The sequence below is a fragment of the Cynocephalus volans genome, chromosome 6, assembly GCF_027409185.1.
Source record: "Cynocephalus volans isolate mCynVol1 chromosome 6, mCynVol1.pri, whole genome shotgun sequence".
Classification (NCBI taxonomy): Eukaryota; Metazoa; Chordata; class Mammalia; order Dermoptera; family Cynocephalidae; genus Cynocephalus; species Cynocephalus volans.
In genome coordinates, this window is record NC_084465.1 from 120,288,927 (window position 1) to 120,307,786 (window position 18,860).

At 38.1% G+C, this 18,860-nt stretch overlaps 2 protein-coding genes across 2 annotated transcripts in view; one reads left to right on the forward strand and one right to left on the reverse strand.

The window, feature by feature from the left end:
* Nucleotides 1–537: 537 nt before the first annotated feature.
* On the reverse strand, nt 538–7,599 carry ERI2 (ERI1 exoribonuclease family member 2). Its single transcript, XM_063099110.1, is given in 9 exon segments — nt 538–2,261; nt 2,453–2,541; nt 3,108–3,189; nt 3,710–3,810; nt 4,624–4,780; nt 5,437–5,564; nt 6,096–6,179; nt 6,263–6,330; nt 7,513–7,599. Coding segments are annotated over 9 exon segments (2,085 nt in total). The 5' UTR covers nt 7,545–7,599; the 3' UTR covers nt 538–917.
* Nucleotides 7,600–7,952: 353 nt separating this feature from the next.
* Nucleotides 7,953–18,860, forward strand: part of REXO5 (RNA exonuclease 5) — a 32,438-nt gene continuing 21,530 nt past the window's right edge. The window contains 5 exon segments of the mRNA XM_063100261.1: nt 7,953–8,200; nt 13,569–13,644; nt 13,647–13,680; nt 14,745–14,880; nt 15,988–16,081. Coding sequence (XP_062956331.1) covers nt 8,078–8,200; nt 13,569–13,644; nt 13,647–13,680; nt 14,745–14,880; nt 15,988–16,081 — 463 coding nt within the window. The 5' untranslated portion in view covers nt 7,953–8,077.

Below are 18,860 nucleotides of genomic sequence, written 5' to 3' on the forward strand. Positions count from 1 at the left end.
ATCAATTGCTGAAGAATTTTTAAATAGAAGCAGTTTCTGAACCAAATCCCTGCCCCATTGGCTTTCAAACCTTAGTTGAATAATTTTTCCAATGTTGGTACACAAATCAAAAACAATCTTCAAGCCTTGAAATACAACTAAACAGCTTATAAAGTTTTTAGAAAAATATGAAACATCATTTAGAAGATTATCATAATTCTCAAAGTAGAAGTATCTACCTGAAAATAGACTAGGGATGTTTATTAGTCACATTCTATTTCAATAATTTTAAGAGTTTAAAATTTGTCTCAAGGTCTAATTATAAAAGAAGGATGTCATATACTATTGTTGCTTATTATATTTAACCTAGTAAACACAGTTTACAAATTTCATTTGTGGTTCTTCAAGAAACTATGATAAATTCAGCAAACATTAAGATATGAAATATAAATAAAATAGTGTAGAACATTATCAAAATACTCATCATGTTTGGGAATTTAAGGAATAATCAGGATTCATACATGAACAAACAAGACAAATCTTAGCCAACTGGTGAATAAAAGTAGAAGGTCACGAAATTTATTTTTTCTTTTTCTGTGTGTGTGTGTGTGTGTGTGTGTGTGTGTGTGTGTGTGTGTGTGTGAGAGAGAGATAGCTCCATTGTAGTCTACAAAGCTCAGATATGCTAAGGCTTCATAACGTGTGATAACAAGTTAGCCCTATGCTTTTCTAAAAAAAAAATCTTTCCTGCACTAAAAGTCACAGTAAAGTAAAAACAGGGCTGGCTGGTTAGCTGAGCTGGTTAGAGCACAGTGTTGTAACATCAAGGTCAAAGGTTTGGATCCCTGTAGCAGGCGTGCGCACACGCACACACGTAAAAACAAAATTATCAATGGATCCCCGTAGCAGGCACACACACACACGTAAAAACAAAATTATCAATTCCTCATTGAAGGTCTGAGTCTCAAAGAATTTTTAGCAGAAACACTTAAACTTCTGTCACGAATATGGCTTGTTTCTGGAGAATTAAAAGTGAATTCCCCTGTGGAATGGGACAGAACTATGTTGTTGGCTCTCTCCTTTTGAAGTATTTGCTCCCATTTGAAATAACCACAACATTTTTTGTTTTCTTGGTATTTCCCAATAGGGCAACAATAGAAGACTTTCCCATGGTTTGGTCCATTATTAGAGACAACAAGTCTCTTAGCTCTTCGTCCACACTTGCATAAGGGAGGTGTCATTTTCCCAGTCTTCCAAGGCTCTTGTAGGTTAGCTACAGAAGTTAATATAGAGGGGAGAACTTTCCAAGAAGAACTTCTAATTGGGGAGCAATTAGAAGATGTAGGCTTTTCTTCATGAATAGTGAAGGTCTGCTTTTTTGCTGGTGGGAAAGCTGGGGGACTGGATGGATTCCTTTTAGTAGAACCTAAAAGAAAAGGATGTTTCCCCAGAACTGAAGGATGAGATACATTGGCATTAACACTGTTGAAGGTACTTGATGTGTGTTCAGGTAATTTAAAGGCAGAAATATCTGAACCTGGATCTTTGGCTTCTTTTACATTATAAATAGTAGTTTGAGGACTCTTGTATACAATGGATTTAGAGGTCTCAGATTTTTTAGAAGTTTCCTCTATGCCTCCAAAGATTTCATGGCTTAGCATTTCTTATTCTTTTGATACCATTAGTCTTTCTCTGGAATTAAATGAAGTGTCTAAGTTTGAGTCACTACTGGGAAGTACACAATCTATGTTTTGTTCAGGCTGGGATGCTGGTAGTAAAGCTACATCCTCCCAGTCAGCCAACATAGGTAAACAAGCAAAAGCAGAATCTATTTCCATATTGGAAACTTGATTAGCAGATGGAATGGTGGTAGAAACAAGTACCAATTCTGAACCAGTTGTTGAGGACTTGGATTTGGTATTAAATGCAAGATGCTTATTTTTTCTTTGCTTCTGCATATAGATAGGTGAGTTCAAGGTGGGAGACTGCAACTGCCCCAGAGAAGTAGAGGGCTTAGTATTAAAAAGAGATAAGCAACTTTTGACATTGTGAAGACCTGCTTTTATATTGTTCTTTAGTTGTAACTGATCCTGCTGTACATTTATAGGAGGATTCACATAAACTGACCTCATTTGAACTTTTTCATTAGAATTTATTGCATTTTTAGGCTCCCTATCATATATGCTGAGATCCTGGATGCTACTGTTGCAGGCAGACATTTCTTCAACTTGATTTGTATTCATATTTCTGGACAAAATGTTGGGATTCTTCTTAGTGGGAACCTATGATTCCACAGACAAGTCCAACAGCATTAGAAACTACACATTCATAATTTCTTCAGCACACATTTTATATAACAACAAAGAAAAATGTCATTGATTTAAAAATGATTACACATAAAATCTACATTTCAGTGAACATATGACTACTTCTCGAGTTTGAGATAACAGAATAGAGGCAAGACACCACTAACCTTGTTTAAGGACCTTGTAATTTTCATTTGGCAACCATTCCTGATCATTTTCCAAGCAAGAATGGCAGTATTCCGAGAATCATCCAACCCTGAGGAAGTAGATATCAAATACTAAATTTAATAGTACTAGTGTAAAGAAATAACAGCAAAGAAATACTACCACTTAAATAGAAATTGGAGCATACTATTTTATGATTATCTACTAATTTTAATCATGATAAATTGGTTTTGTGGAAAGCTGTGGCAACAATACCAGTGAAAGACAAGAGGTTCTACATTTTTAAAAGAGGATGTGAAAATTTGTTAGTTCCCAAAAGTGTGACCAACATTCTATAGAAACCATGATTTGTGAGTAATATAATAGTTTTGTTCAGTTTTTTCACTAGTCCACTGTTTAACCTCCATTTGATATGCCTAATTCATTTCATTTTTTGAGCAACCAGAAAGTCACTAGATGGCAGACTTTATCTTACAATAGTTTATTAAAGAGGTAACTTGAACCTCTAAGAAACAATTTGAATTATATAGATTAGCAGCTTTTTTGGGCTGAAAGATATTCCTTATTAATGATATCACCAAAAAATTAGATTCATAGGAAAGATTTTATAAAAGTCAAATGACTTACATAATAAAATGATTTTCAATTTATACTAACCAGAATGTTCTCGTCCTGAGAATTCTATTCCCACTTCTTTCAAGGCACCACTTAGTCCTTTCGGTTTTCTCCTATAGAAAAGCTAATAAAAAATATAAAAACATGACTACTGTTTGAAAGGCTATGTATTAACCACTTTTCATAATTTTTACATTTATTAGATTTAGAATGTGCTTATTTTTTGTTGTGTTTTTATTTATTTTTATTTTTGGTTTCTTTTTCTTCTGTTTTTGTCTTTTTAAAAATATTGTGTTGTTTTTAGGGGCCAGCCTGTGGCTCACTTGGGAGAGTGTGGTGCTGATAACACCAAGGCCACGGGTTCGGATCCCTATATAGGGATGGCCAGTTAGCTCACTTGGGAGAGTGTGGTGCTGACAACACCAAGTCAAGGGTTAAGATCCCCTTACCTGTCATCTTTTAATAAATAAATAAATAATAATTAAAAAAATAAAAATTGTGTTGTTTTTAAATACTTTAAGAAATGTATTTATGTGAACATTCCCCCCCAAAAATCTTATTCGTAGAATCCCATACCCATGTGTGGGATAAAATTGAGTCATTTTCATAGAAGGAAAGTGAATGCCATCATCTTTTACCCTTACCTTGTAAGTTGCTCTGAGATCAATCCAAGAATTTAAGAAGACAGGTTTTAACAGCTGTTTTCGTTTACACTCATACTCCAGGCAAACCCCCAAGTCCCAGTCTGCATTAAGGATATTAAAATACAACAAAGTCAATGATGCCAGCATTTTTAATTATGCTGTCACCATTTATACACAAAATGCTGGAAGATGATATAGTAAGAATTAATTGCTTTGCTAATATCTAACAATTATTCACTCTATATAACTTATTTTAAAAAATCAGGTTGGTGACTAAGTTTCAAAATGATTTCTTAAACACTCAATAAAACCCTGACTATTTCAGAAAGAAGAGCAAGGTATTAAATTACAAATACTATATTTTCTATATTCTAGGAAAACAGAGAAACCAAACATTCTATAGCAACTTGAAACCAAATATGACTATCAATGCTATGTTGTCCATGGCACAGCATTGCTATAAATGACTGTTAATGGCAATACTACATCACGGTCATACAAAAGACCTACTTTAAACAGCCCATTTTTTCCCCTTGATGTCTACATTAGTGTCAAAGCATAAAAGCAAAGGATGTGAGCTACAAGAGGACTCTTTTTACTCAAGGCTATGGAAAATAGAATGATAAGAGTTTTCATGAAATCATCTTTGTGTGGTTCTGAATCCAGAACAGAGAGGAACATCTAGAAGATTCTTAAAGTTAAGTTTTAAAATTTTAAGGTATCCCAGAATGGTAATTTTTATACTAAGAATGAATTTACTTTTCTTGGTTAACATCTGCTAGGCACTTGGATTTCTTTTCCTGGCCTGCAAGGTTAACAAGTATAATTCTAGGTTAAGTATAAAACTAGAAATAAAGAATTTCATAGTGGTAATGCTACCCATTTGTGATTAATAGGCATAACTTAATTTTTACCTGACCAAGTAACAAATGCACATAATTTTACTTCAGAAGTAGAAGTCTCTGAAACCCCAGTAGCAAAACTAATTTTCTTCTGTTGCTCAATCTTACGAATCCATTTACAGAACTGAGATAAGCAAATCTTCAGAGGGGCCCCTTCATCAACTTGAGCCTGAAGAGAGAGTCACCAAATGTGAATTCAACAATCAAATTCCTTAATTATCGAGCAGGTATTATAATAGGTGAGATACTGTGGGGGGAATATAACAAAGATGAGGTTCTAACTGGCAAAAAGTTTATCTAGTGAAAAGATATTAAAACACACGGGAGAGAAATAATACAGGTTGAGTATCCCTTATCCAAAATGCCTGGGACCAGAATAACTTTCAGATTTCACAGATTTTTTGAATATTGGCATTATACTTACTGATTCAGCATCCCTAACCTGAAAATCCGAAATGCTCTAAGGACCAGTTCCTTTGAGCATCATGTTGGTGCTCAAAAAGTTTCAGATTTTGGATTTTTGGGTTAGAAATATTCAACCTGCATAATGAAAACTTGCCAAGGTAAGAAAAATCAGGTTGATATATCTAAAATCACACAGAAATATAATCATTAAATCCAGAGTGACAGAAATAAAAGACAAATTTGTGTCATTAATTTCTATAAAATAAATTTGATTTGCACTTTTATAACACTATTCTTTCTAATTTTTAAAGATTCCAATGGATTATGGAAGGAATATTATTTCTCCTAACACTGAAATGGTATATAGCTTTTTATTTTCTTCTTGAAACTGATTTCTGAATTTTAAAATATGCATCATACCTGCTTTATGCCTGTTAGTTCCATGCAAAATTCAGAAAGAATTGGATGTTCCTGAGGCTGAACATAAGCATGGAACTCAGATTCAATCTCTCCAGTTGATGTGTTCAGCAATACTGCTGGAAATTCAACTAAATGAAAGAATCATCAATTGACAGTTAAATATATAATTTTTAAATCAATGCTATAATCACCCTAAATTAAACACATATTACCATGAGAATAGCATTATTAAAACAATCAGTTTCAGTAGAAGCATATTAAACAAAGCAGTGTGATGTAAAGGTTTTGATAAAGGTATGCCAAGACATAAATCAAAATATTAAAGTTATGAGTATATCTACTTAAAAGAAAACTCAATATATTTCCACGATTAAATATGAAGACCACATGGAAGTTAAAATATACTCCCTTTTTGCAAAGGTATTTTTTTTTCCATTTCTATTCCATTGAGGTTTTATACACAATCCTAAAACAATTATTTTATATAATTACACATTTAGGTTTTTGGAATTTTATTCTTTTTCATTCAAGACAGGGTTTATATTAAACCACCAATTCATAGACCATTCTGTTTTCTTAAACTGTTGACTGGTTTATATCTATAAACATTAAAGTGGCTCATCGAGTGCTAGCTTTGTCCACTGGCAGTCCAGACTTACTTATTTCCTGGCCACGATGGCACTTTCCATCATTCCAGCATGTCGACTCAAAATCAATGAAAATTAAGTAGTCAAATAACTGCCCTGCAGAAGATCAGAGTGTTATGTTTTACCAGTGTTGAAAGTACAAGGCTACAAAATGTAAAAAAACTAAGCATACTACTTACTAGATTTGCTTCTTCCTAGATTTCCATTTGCTGGTGCAATTGACTTTCTCCTAATTAATCCAAGCTGCCTAAAAATGTAAAACAACCCAATATGATCAACGATGCACGCTGTTAGAATAGGCTACCAAACTAATGGCACTGGCCATGTGGCAAAACCCTCCTTAATTTATTGTGATTGAGGGGAAACTGAACTAGACTTCGGAAGCGAAAGACATGGGTTATTAGACTAACTGCCACCCTCTCTTTTGATTTTAGTTGTCATTTTACCTGCATGGGCCTAAAGTGCATACGTGCAAACTAAGGCTAATTTTATCTGCTCTCCTTATTTTTATAGTAATACTGAGAAACTCAAGTGATTGTAGAGGTAAAGATGCACTGAAAGGCTTGAGTTATTTTTGCCTTTGCATTTTTCAAGCCATGGCTATGTGTACAGCATAGTTCTGAGGAGAAAAGAACATAAGTGCACAGTTCAGACCTCTAGGAGCTTAAAAAATCTGTGTAAAGGAACAAGACATCCATGAAACCACTGCAAGGTAACCTATGATAATACCTAAAGAGTCCAAAGAAAGGGAAGAGCTTACTCAAGTCTTAAGCGCTGGTGAGACAAACTACTTTGATGAGTAGATAGTTTTAACTAGGCAGACATTTCACATTGCAGTTTTTTGTTTGCTCAGAGATGTGAAGAAAGTGCTGGAATTTGGGACTAATAATAGCTATGAAAATTGTTTACTACATAGCAGGTGGCCTATTTAAACTTCAACAACTATAAGAGGTAGTAGACACTTGCTACCTACATGAGCATTTTAGGGGATGAAAAAGCTGACAGTAAATTGTCAAAGAACGCAGCTCTGGTATGTGGCGCCAAGGCACGTCCAACTCTAAAGCCCATGCTTCCAGAAATAAGAAATGTGCACGGCGTGTCCAGAAATCGGGGAGAAAGACACGCTGATTCATGTTCTGAATTAAACGGTCACAGTAGGAAGTGTTGGGGGAACAGCTCGATGGATGCATAAGACTCCCAGTGCACAAGGTACTGTCCCGTCCAGTCGTTTACCCGAGGCCTGGACCGGGCCTCACGGTCAGAACCCGCGGTTCCTCACGCGGAGCCTCGAGACCGAGGTCTAGGCGGGGGCCCGAGAGCGCAGGTCCGACACGCCCGGGCTGCCACCGCGGACGCCGCCTGACCAGCTCTGTCACAGACCCCAGCACCGGACCAGGGGCGACCCCCGGCCCGGGACCCCCTAGCGTACCGGGCCAGCCGCTTGGTCGCCATTCCCGACATCCTTCGCTCTTCAACTTCCAACGGCCGGAAGTCGCCCCGCTACCATTTCCGTTCTCTTCTAACGGGCGAGAAGGCGGCGGCGAGGAGGCGGCGGCGACTGAGGGGGCGGCGGCGTTGGTGACTGAGGGGGCGGTGACTGAGGCGGTAGCGGCCCCTGATCGCAGTGCGGCTCCTTGTTGGCTTTCCGGGGCTCGGGAAGTGGTTTCGGGCGGGGAGGCCGCTTGGCAGTGCCCGCGTCCCTCTCTGCCAGTGTGTGGAGGCGCGTTGGCGCGGTCGGCCCACCGTTTCGAATCCCGCTTCGGACGTTAACGGCTGGGGCGGCACAGGGGGCCAGTCCGCGGAACCTGGAAGGTCACGGGCATCCGTGGCTGTCGGGGCGGCGGGGAGAGCCCTGTAGATAGGATCCTAAGGCGCGGATCCTAGAGAGAGTCTAGGCTGTCAGGTTCCTGCCGCTTGCTCCTCAGGACCGGCCCGGGCCGGGGGTCTGGGCGTCCGAGTTTCCTCAGCTCTCGCCGGTCTTTCTCCACAGCCTCATGAGGCCAGAGATGGAAGAGACCGGGAAGCAGCCCGAGAAGGGCAGGAAGAGGAGGCGGGCTCGGGCGGCCCAGGCCATGAGAACCCGATGGCGTCTTCAGGAGAGGCTGCCCGAGACCAAGGTGAGCAATGGGGGCCTGAGCCGTCGACCTGCGACCCCGCCGCCTTTGGGGGTCCCTGGACGCAGGTCAGGCGCACCCATCCACCAGCCTCTGCGAACCTGCTCTATGACCTGCAAAATGGTGATAATAATGCTCCCACCGACCTCAGGACTTTTACTGGCGGTTTAAAGCTGGTATAGTGCCTGGCAAGCGATGAGAATGTTCGTCCAGCGGATGCTGCCTGAGGCCTTCTGTGTGCCAGGAATTGTCCTGGGTTTTGGGGATAGCCCAGTGTCCCCAAACACGATTCCCTGCCTTCAAGCTATTTACATTCCAACAGGGAAATAATAAGGCCGATCATCATCCCTACCATGTATGGAGAGCTAAATATCTGACTTCATTCATCCCTTCTGATGAATTCTGAAATTCATCAGATTTTCATTGTGTGAATTGTGTGGGGTACTGCCCTCGGCACTTGGGGTACATCAGTGAATACAGACCACTGCCCTAGCAGGGCTTATGTTCTAGAGGACAGAAACAGGATAAACCATAGGTATGGTAAGTGATATAAGTGGAGGGTGGTAGAAGGGGGGTTAGTGCTATGAAACAATTTTATTAAAATGGGATTGCAGTTTTGCCTATCAGATTGGCCAAAAAAAATTTTTTAAGTTTAATGTGGTAAGAAGTGTAAGGAAATTGACAGTCTTACCATTTAAAAAATTTTGAAACAATCTCAAGGTTATGGAAAAGTTGCAAGAACAGTACCAAAAACTTCCCCCAGCCAACATTTCAAAGTAATTGCTGTGCTGACACAATGCTCTATTTCCATCCCACACCCCGTATTTTAGTGTATTATTTCCTACAAACAATCATACATAATCACAATGCAATCATCTAAATTAGGAAATTAACACGGATATATTGCTATCACCTAATGCTCAGACTCCAGGTTTCTCTAGTTTTTCCAGTAATCCTTTTTAACAATAGGATTCAGTCTAGTATAATGTGTTAAATTTAGTTGTCATGTCCCTTTCATCGGAACAGTTCCTCAGTCTTTCCTTGACATTCATATAACCTTACTGATTTTGAGCAATCCTGGACCAATTTTTTTGTAGAATGTCCTTGAAGTTATGTTTGTTTCTTTACCAGTTAGATTCAGGTTGTACATCTTTGGCAGGACTATCACAATGATACTCTGCTCTCTTGCAGATTGACTTTGATTTTGGTTTGTCTCATTATTGGTGATATTAACCTTGATAACTTGATTAAATAGTGTCTGCTATACTTAAGTTCTCTTTTTCTTTTTGTAATATTGTGGGAGGTACCTCCTCATTACACTTCCAGTTTATTTTTTTATCAGTGTAAAGTTGGGGATACCTACTTTGTTACTGTATTTATTTTGATGCTCTAAATATCCAAGATTTAGTCACTAAGCTAGCTTCTGTGTCCTTTTGATCCTGACATTGAGCACTTTATTATTTCTGGCAGAAAAAAATATTATTCCAGGCTCATCTGTACTTTCCTTGCCGCAGCCCTGCAATCAGCCATTTCTCCTAGCATACCTGAATTTTAATTATTTGAATTTAGCATTTTAATGGAGAATGATGTTTAGAAATTGAAGATCTGGGTGCAAAATGTGCTCATTGATCTTGGGATGTCAATACTCCCAAAAGACCAAGCTAAGAAATATGTATGTGTATACCCATAAATATAGAAAACCATGAATTCACATCAGTATTTCTACTTCCATTCCAACACCACAGGATTCATTCTAGTTTTCTCCCTTTTCGTATTTGTTACTTTGAAAGCTGATTCCATTTTCTTCAAGATATTTGATCAATTTCCCATTACTGCCACTGCCCCCTGACCCCCCAACCTTCCTAGCCCTGCTTGGGCTCCTTCACCCTGTACCAGGCCACCTTCCTTTGTGAATGCCCTCATCACTCCTGTGACGGCTGCTACCCCACCAACCCTCTCACATAGACGGCCTCACCCTGTTCAGGCTCTGAATCCTGCAACAGGCCACTCAGCATTAATGCCACGCTTCCCAAAAACAGTTTCTTATATCCAATGCCAGGCCACTCTGTTCTCCCCTCCTCCCTGCATGGATGACCTCATCATAATGTTCAGGCTTTGACACACCACACAGCAGGACACCCTCCTACATGGATATGTCTTGGGTTCGTGCTCCTATTCCTAGACTGTCTCCCCTATAGGGCACCCTCCTCATCCTACACAGGCTCTTGACACCCCATGCCCAGCAACCATACAGACCCATATCTGCTCAGGTCCCACCATATCAATCTCATATATTTTTGGTTGGTAAAAATAAATGGATACATTCTTTCAGGAGTTAGCAATATTTATCAAAATGTAAAATATACATGCTCATTTTGACCAGGAATTTATTCTGAGAAAATGGTTAGACAGGTATACGTGGATGTCTATACAAGGATGTTTGTCATAATATTGTTTGTAATTTTTTTAAAAAAGTGTTGGGGCTGGCTGGTTGGCTCAGTTGGTATGAGTGGTCTTGTAACACCAAAGTCAAGAGTTCAGATCCCTGTACCAACCAGCTGTGCCATGCACCTCCTGCCCCCCCCCCCCAGAAAAAAGTTTTTTAAAAAGTGTCATTAATAGAGAATTTTTTTCAGGTAAAGTATTCATTTTTAGGTAAATTTAGATAATAGACTATTATTCAGGTATTAAAATTGATGTTATGTTTAACTGACATGGAAAGATATTCACAGATTATTTTTTGTTTGTTTTTATTTTTTTAATTTTATTTTGTCGATATACAATGTGGTTGATTATTGTGGCCCATTACCGAAACCGCCCTCCCTCCTCCCTCTCCCCGCTCCCACCCAATAATGTCCTTTCTGTATGCTTGTCGTGTCAACTTCAAGGAATTGTAATTGTTATGTCTTCTTCTCCCCACTGGGGGGGGGGGGTGTGTGTGTGTGTGTGTGTGTGTGTGTGTGTGTGTGTGTGTGTGTGTGTGTGTGTGTGTGTGTGTGTGTGTGTGTGTGTGTGTGAATTTATTTATTTTTATCTCCCACCAATAAGTGAGAACATGTGGTATTTCTCTTTCTGTGCCTGACTCGTTTCACTTAATATAACTCTCTCAAGGTCCATCCATGTTGTTGCAAATGGCAGTATTTCATTCTTTTTTATAGCTGAGTAGTATTCCATTGTTTAGATATAACACATTTTCCGTATCCACTCATCCAGTGATGGACATTTGGGCTGGTTCCAACTCTATGCTATTGTAAAGAGTGCTGCGATGAACATTGGGGAACAGGTATACCTTCGACTTGATGATTTCCATTCCTCTGGGTATATTCCCAGCAGTGGGATAGCTGGGTCATATGGCAGATCTATCTGCAATTGTTTGAGGAACCTCCGTACCATTTTCCATAGAGGCTGCACCATTTTGCAGTCCCACCAACAATGTATGAGAGTTCCTTTTTCTCTGCAACCGTTTCAATCTTTTGGAATAGTTTGTAAAGAATCGGTGTCAATTCCTCTTTGAATGTCTGGTAAAATTCTGCTGTGAATCCATCTGGTCCTGGGCTTTTCTTTGTTGGGAGCCTTCTGATAACAGCTTCAATCTCCTTTATTGTTATTGGTCTGTTCAAATTTTCTACGTCTTCACGGTTCAGTTTTGGGAGCTTGTGTGTGTCCAGAAATTTATCCATTTCCTCCAGATTTTCAAATTTGTTGGCGTATAGTTGTTTATAGTAGTCTCGAATGATTCCTTGTATTTCAGATGAATCAGTCGTAATATCGCCTTTTTCATTTCTAATTTTTGTTATTTGAATCTTCTCTCTTCTTTTTTTTGTTAGCTATGCTAATGGTTTGTCAATTTTATTTATGTTTTCAAAGAACCAACTTTTTGATTCATTGATCTTTTGTATTGTTTTTTGGTTTTCAATTTCATTCAGTTCTGCTCTGATTTTAATGATTTCTTTCCATCTGCTAACTTTAGGTTTGGATTGTTCTTGTTTTTCTAGTTCTTTAAGGTGAAGTGTTAGGTTGTTCACTTGCCATCTTTCCATTCTTCTGAGGTGAGCTTATAATGCAATAAATTTCCTCCTTAGTACTGCTTTTGCAGTATCCCACAGGTTTTGGTATGATGTATCTTCATTTTCATTAGTTTCAATAAATTTTTTGATTTCCTGCTTGATTTCTTCTTGGACCCATATGTCATTAAGTAGAATGCTGTTTAATTAACGTGTGTTTGTATAGTTTCCAGAATGTCATTTGTTATTGATTTCTAATTTTAATCCATTGTGGTCTGAGAAAATACATGGGATGATTTCAGTTTTTTTGAATTGTTTGAGATATGATTTGTGACCTAACATGTGATCGATTCTGGAGAATGATCCATGTGCTGATGAGAAGAATGAATATTCTGAGGTTGTTGGAGTTCTGTAGATATCTGCCAAGTCCAATTGGTCTAGAGTATTGTTTAGATCTTGTGTTTCTCTGCTGATTCTTTGCCTAGATGATCTGTCCAATATTGACAGTGGGGTGTTCAGGTCCCCTACTGTTATGGTATTAGTGTCTATTTCCTTCTTTAGGTCTAGTAGAGTTTGTTTTATAAATCCGGGTGCTCCAACATTGGGTGTGTATATATTTATGATTGTTATGTCTTCTTGATGGATCAATCCTTTTATCATTAAGTAGTGTCCCTCATTGTCTCTTTTTATGGTTTTTAGTTTAAACTCTATTTTATCAGATATAAGAATAGCTACTCCAGTTCATTTTTCTTTTCTGTTTGCATGGTAAATCTTTTTCCATCCTTTCACTCTTAGTCTATGTGAGTCTTTATGGGTGAGGTGGGTCTCTTGAAGGCAGTATATAGTTGAGTCCTCTTTTTTAATCCAGTCAGCCAGTCTGTGTCTTTTGACTGGGGAATTTAAGCCTTTTACATTAAGAGTTGTTATTGAAAAGTGTTGATTTATTCCTAGCATTTTATTGATTATTGTTTGGTTGTCTTAGGTTTCTTTTGTTCCTTACTTTCTGATTTACTGTTTGTTTTCTGTGTTTCCTTGGGTTGTAGATAGCCTTTCATTGGACCTGTTACTTATCTTTTTCCCCTAGTAGAATGTACTTCTTGAGAACATGAATCATACATAATTCATCCTACTATCCCTAGGACATAACCGAGTATCTATAATTTCGGTTTTGTATCAGTGTTTATTAAATATTCTATTAATAATGTCATACCACAGATTGTTGTTTTAGATGTTAATTTTCAATTAATTAGAACCCTCCTTATATTTGGATATATGTTAATCAGAAACTAGAATAATTTAATAATTTGCCTTGCTTTGTTTCTATTCTTGATAATCATGGTTTGCTATGCCCTGACTTATCTTTGCAGAAAGCCTGCTTATCTACCATTTTATTTGCTGAAAACTGTGAAGTAACCCATGGCCAGCTATGTGAATTACTGAAGTATGAGTTCTGGGCAAATCCAGTGTTCCTAAACGCAGGTATGAGATGAACTTAAATGGTGGGTATAGATCAGAGGTTTCAAAGTGTTGTCTAGAGGACCGTATCTGGCTTACTGAAATTGTTTGTCATGCAGCTTGTCCTAAATTTTTCTTTTTTTTTAATGATGGCTGCCAACAGTTAAATTTGGGGATTCATATATAAAAATTCATATTTTTGACTTGTTCAAAAAACTCAGTAATCTGGCAACTATCCCTGTATTCCCACATGGCAACAATTTGTTAAAGCTGAATGCTAGCCTTCCCCTTTAGATGGGGCCTATACACTTCAATGTTCCAACTGGTCTGCTTTCCTTATTTACAGTATCTATCTGACCACAATGGTTATTTTAGTTTGTTAGCCTTGGAGTAGACCCAATTGAAATAACAAGATCATATGTTAAGAACTTCAGTTAATCTTTTTCTTCGTTTTACAAATAAAGGGCAAAGAGAGAAATTTACTTTGTGTGTGTGTGTGTGGCAGCTGGCTCGTATGGGGATCCAAACCCTTGACCTTAGAATTTTACTATTCTGATATTGTCAATGCCATTATTACATATGAAGATTGTTTTTGTATGTTTACCAATAAGAGATTTTCAAAAGCACACGTCTCTCTGGGGGAGGTTGTTATGAGTTGGCTAGATACTTCAGAAGTCATCTTCTGCATCCACAAATACTGCCATCAGTCTGTCGTTTTACCTGAAACTGTATTTCTTGAAGCCAGCCATCTTGATTACCTGCCTTAGGAAGGGCTGCAGAGTAGGTTGAGATCCTAGGAATTGTGCCTCTTTGTAGTGAGCTTAGTTTTGATTTAAGACAATGGATTTAAATGTATTGCATTCCACTAGGTATTTTGCTTGATTTGAATGCAACAAATACTTATCTCATGAGATCTTTATTTGAATTCTATGCAATAATAGCTGTCTTTCAGTTCCAGGCAGTCAATGAGTGATTATGAATTCCATTATCTGTCACTCACTGCATTTTTTTTTTACATTTTCCTTCTATATGCCTGTAATTGACTTGAGGGTATCACTCTTAGCTTTGTTGGTTTGGTTTTTCAACAGCTGGTGCCAGCTTTTTCACCACAACCACCTGAACAACCTGAACAATGTGGTGGTTTTTGTTCTGCAGGGAATGAGTCAACTGCACTTTTACAGGTTCTATTTGGAGTTTGGATTTCTCCGAAAGGCATTTAGATATGTAAGCTAAGAAAACTTTGTATTAGGGGCTGAGTCAGGATCTCGCATCCTGAGACTAGTGCGTGTGTTTGGGACCATGTTCCTTGGCAACCTGACTGAACAAGCAACAGGGGATGTAGAAAGCAAAAAGGACTAAGATTCAGAGACCTCATGTTGAGGTTAGGTTTGTCTCTCTTTGGTAATCTAGGCAAAACATTTATTCTCAGATTACAATTGGTAGGTCCCAGATTGATATTGTTCTATTTTATTTGGGCTGTGGTGTCTTCAAAAATTGTAAAAATTTACATAAATTCTGTGTTTTTTGTGCCTCTCTTAAAAATATCACAAGATTGGGCACCCTTAGAACAGTATCTGGAGCTGAATAGCAGCTGTCATCATTAGAAGAGGTGCATGCTCTCCATTTTACCATAGCCTCCTCCATTCCCTATTATCCATTTCATCTATACCCCTAAAAGGCATTGGAGTTGGTGAGCCATAATTTAATATCCCTATCTCCATTTTTTTTTTTGCTTCCATTTCTTGAGCACTTCTGTATGCTAAGCCCTCTTATTAATCATGCTGCGTGCATCTTTAGTTCTCACTACAGTTTCTCTAAGAAGTAAATACCTTTTTATTCCCATTTTATACATAAGAAACTGAGTAACTTGCCTGAGTTACAAATAGTAAGTAGTAGAATTGGAATTTAAGCCCAGGTGAGCCTGAGGCTGGAGCTCTCAACCTCTTTGCCCTGCTCTATCATCTGTCCTAACTACCTGGCATGCTCTACAGTGAAATAATAGATACGGAACTGCTTTGAAAAATATAAGGGACTTTTCTTATCCAAGTTGTACATTTTTGTAATGTTTGTCCTTTTTATAATATGTAATCAGAGAAGCCAAGAAAATACCTGGGGTGGTGGGGTGGAGGTGGGGGTTGATAGGGTGGTGGTAAGTGTGGCTTCATTTACCTAGTCACTTTTGCATATTAAGGAAACAGCCCTCATTTAACAATGCAAATGATTAAGGTTTAGGCCTTTCATAGCACTGAACTGACAGTAAAAGTCCACGCCTTTCATAGTATTTTAACTACTTTCAATCATTTTTGTAAAAACCTGTTAATATATTTTCAGAAATTCCGCTTGCCTCCTCCATCTAATTTTCTAGATGATATCATTGGGTTGCAAAAGAAACAAACAACTGGAGATCTGCCCAAGGCACTGGAAGGTATGGCTGTGACTCTGGTTTGATGATTTGCTCATTCTAGAAGGTGATTATGGATATGGTTATAAGTACGTTTATTGGTCAAGTTTATTGTTGTAAGCAACCTCAGTTCTAACTATGTTAAGCAGAAAAGAAATTTTTTTAAGGAAAACATGGGCAGGTACCCAGAGAGATTAGACAGCAGGAACTATAGCCAGGACTCATGCCTCTGAAACTGTCTGGTTAGGTAGCTAACCAGAGCTACCTAACCAGATACCACTGACATTGGTATGTTATGAATTACTGTGAATAATTTCTAATCTGTCATTGAGTCTTTGTAACTAGGAATGTACAGGTGGGAAGAAAGAGCTTGCCTTAGACTAATACAAGGGATACCCATCAATACTACTCATAGTGAAGAACAGGCAGAAGGTTTAGATGCTAGCCAGCTAAAAGATAAATATCCATGGTAGCAGTGTTTTTCAAACTGGGTTGTGTCCTTTTAGGAAGTTATAGCTAACTTTCTGCTTTTGGGGTGGGAGTGTTGAGTGATGGAATAGAATAGGAATTATCAGCATTCATTGCATGTAGTAAAGATAAGTTGTTCAATGATGCTTTTTAGTGTTCAGATATAATAATTGAATAATTGTACTGAAGGGACATTAAAAAGTGGTAAGGAATAACTAGTGATTCCCTCTCATCTCCAGAGCTGTGTATCTGGTTATCCTCTGTATCGATAGCATCTAACCTCTAACTTCCCATCTTGCCATTGTTCCTTTTCCTTCCAATAGATACCCATATCTGATCTGTAGCTGTGTTTGGCTTGACCAATGCTATATTTTCAACATCTTTGAGTAGGTCACAGAGTAATCTGTATGAGATTCTAGGCTCAAATTAAGGCATTGAGTTGTAAAAGAAAAGGTATAATCAGGAAAAAGAAATTTGACATGGCTGAAGAATATAGCTTGTTGTGGATGCTGGAGGGGAATAGGAGGAGGTAGTGGTGAGAGTTTAGGCTGGAGAGGCAGATTAAGGCCGTATCCTGCAGGCTTTGAATGCCATGCCTAAAGACTTCAGATTTTATTTTGTAAGCACTGAGGAGCCAGATGGGTTATGACTGCTCCTCTATCCTCTTGAGGATTTCACTTATCTTCCCATCCTGAATATCAAAGTCCTCAAGGCACAGACCATAGCACTCTAATCTTCCTTCAGTCTTTCCTTTGGGGTATTCATTTACTCTTCTCAAATTTGCCTATCAGTCTTCTATGAATACTGCTATATCTTTATCTCTAAGTTTGATGTCCTAGATTTCAGACTTGTATTTTCAATTGCCTGCTGGACATTGCTGCTTGGATATTCTACTGCCCTCTCAGTAATAACATAGCTAAAAGTATTTTCCTCATTCCCAAATAATGGGCTCCTATCTTCAAATCATTTCTTTTTTTAGTATCATTTTCTTTAAGACACTAGTCTTGAATTTGAGAATTACTTTTCTCTTGGTTCCCCATCCCCAATTTCCCCATTCCTTTGCACCTATAAATCTTTCTTCAGGTGTTACTTTATCAGAGATCTTCCTTAACCACTCTATATCAAATAAGAGGGTACTTCAAAAAGTTGATGGATTCATATCATCTTTTAATTCTATTTTTTTCACAAACATTTTGAAGTACCCTTGGTATGACAGTAACTGTTTTCCTGCCCCAGCACTCCCTATCCTTCCCCTCCTTTACTTTTTTCCATTACCCCTTATCCCCACCTGATGAATTATATTATTTATTCATTTATTGTCCATCTTTCCAATTAGAATTTAAGTTCCATTTTGTTGGTTTTGTTCGTTGGGGAACCCGTAGTGGCTAGAGCAATGCCAGGCATGTAATAAGCAGTCAGTAAATATTTTGTTGATTGAATTGTTTTGTCACCATGCTCTACCAGTTTTTTTGTATAATATTTCTTTCATATTTCCCTTTCCCCTCTCTTCCCTTCTACCATGTTAATCCAGACACTAGTTATTATTATTATTATTATTATTATTTTGCCAGAATTAACTGCAAAGCCTTTTCTACTTTCTCTCTCTCTACTCCGTTTTTCACAAATCTTTGAGCGTGATGTTTCTTAAAATACTGTTTTTGTCACTTCCCTTCTTAGGAACTTTGTTTCTCCCTGAATGATGGACTAAAGTGCAAATTCTTAAACCTGGCATTTATAATGGTCTACAATTCCCTTTAACTTTGTCTCTTAACCTTGTTTTCTATACTCCTTTCTTACCTGGCATGCCCTAATCTACTTATGATACTTTGGCTCTTTGGGTTGCAAGGACCAGATACTCATTCAGGCCACCTTAAGCAAGAAGAGCATTGTTTGAAGGATGCATGTGAACTGGAAAGCCATCAGGAACCTCCTAAGTAGCTCTGGTGAAGAGCTGTTCTCCATCCCTTTCATAGCATCAACTTGTCTGTATGTTTTCTGTTCTCTTCTAATTGGTCAGTTTTCTGTATTTTCCAGTTCAAATTCTGGAAGCAGACAGTCTTATCAACTTAGCTAATTACCATTGCTCCTTTTGAACATATTTTAAAGAACAGGCTGGTGTTGCTTGAATAGATGGCTGGAGATGGAGTAGATTTAGCTACAAAGGGCTGTAGGGAGTGGCAGTCACTTATACCAACTGTCTGAATTCTGCATTCTTTTCAAGACTCAGCTAATCTTTTCTTTTGAACCATCACTAACCACCCCCCTACCTGCAACCCGCAGTATGTTTTTCTTCCTTTCTCTTTTATAGCCTTTATTGTTATAACCCATTTGCGAC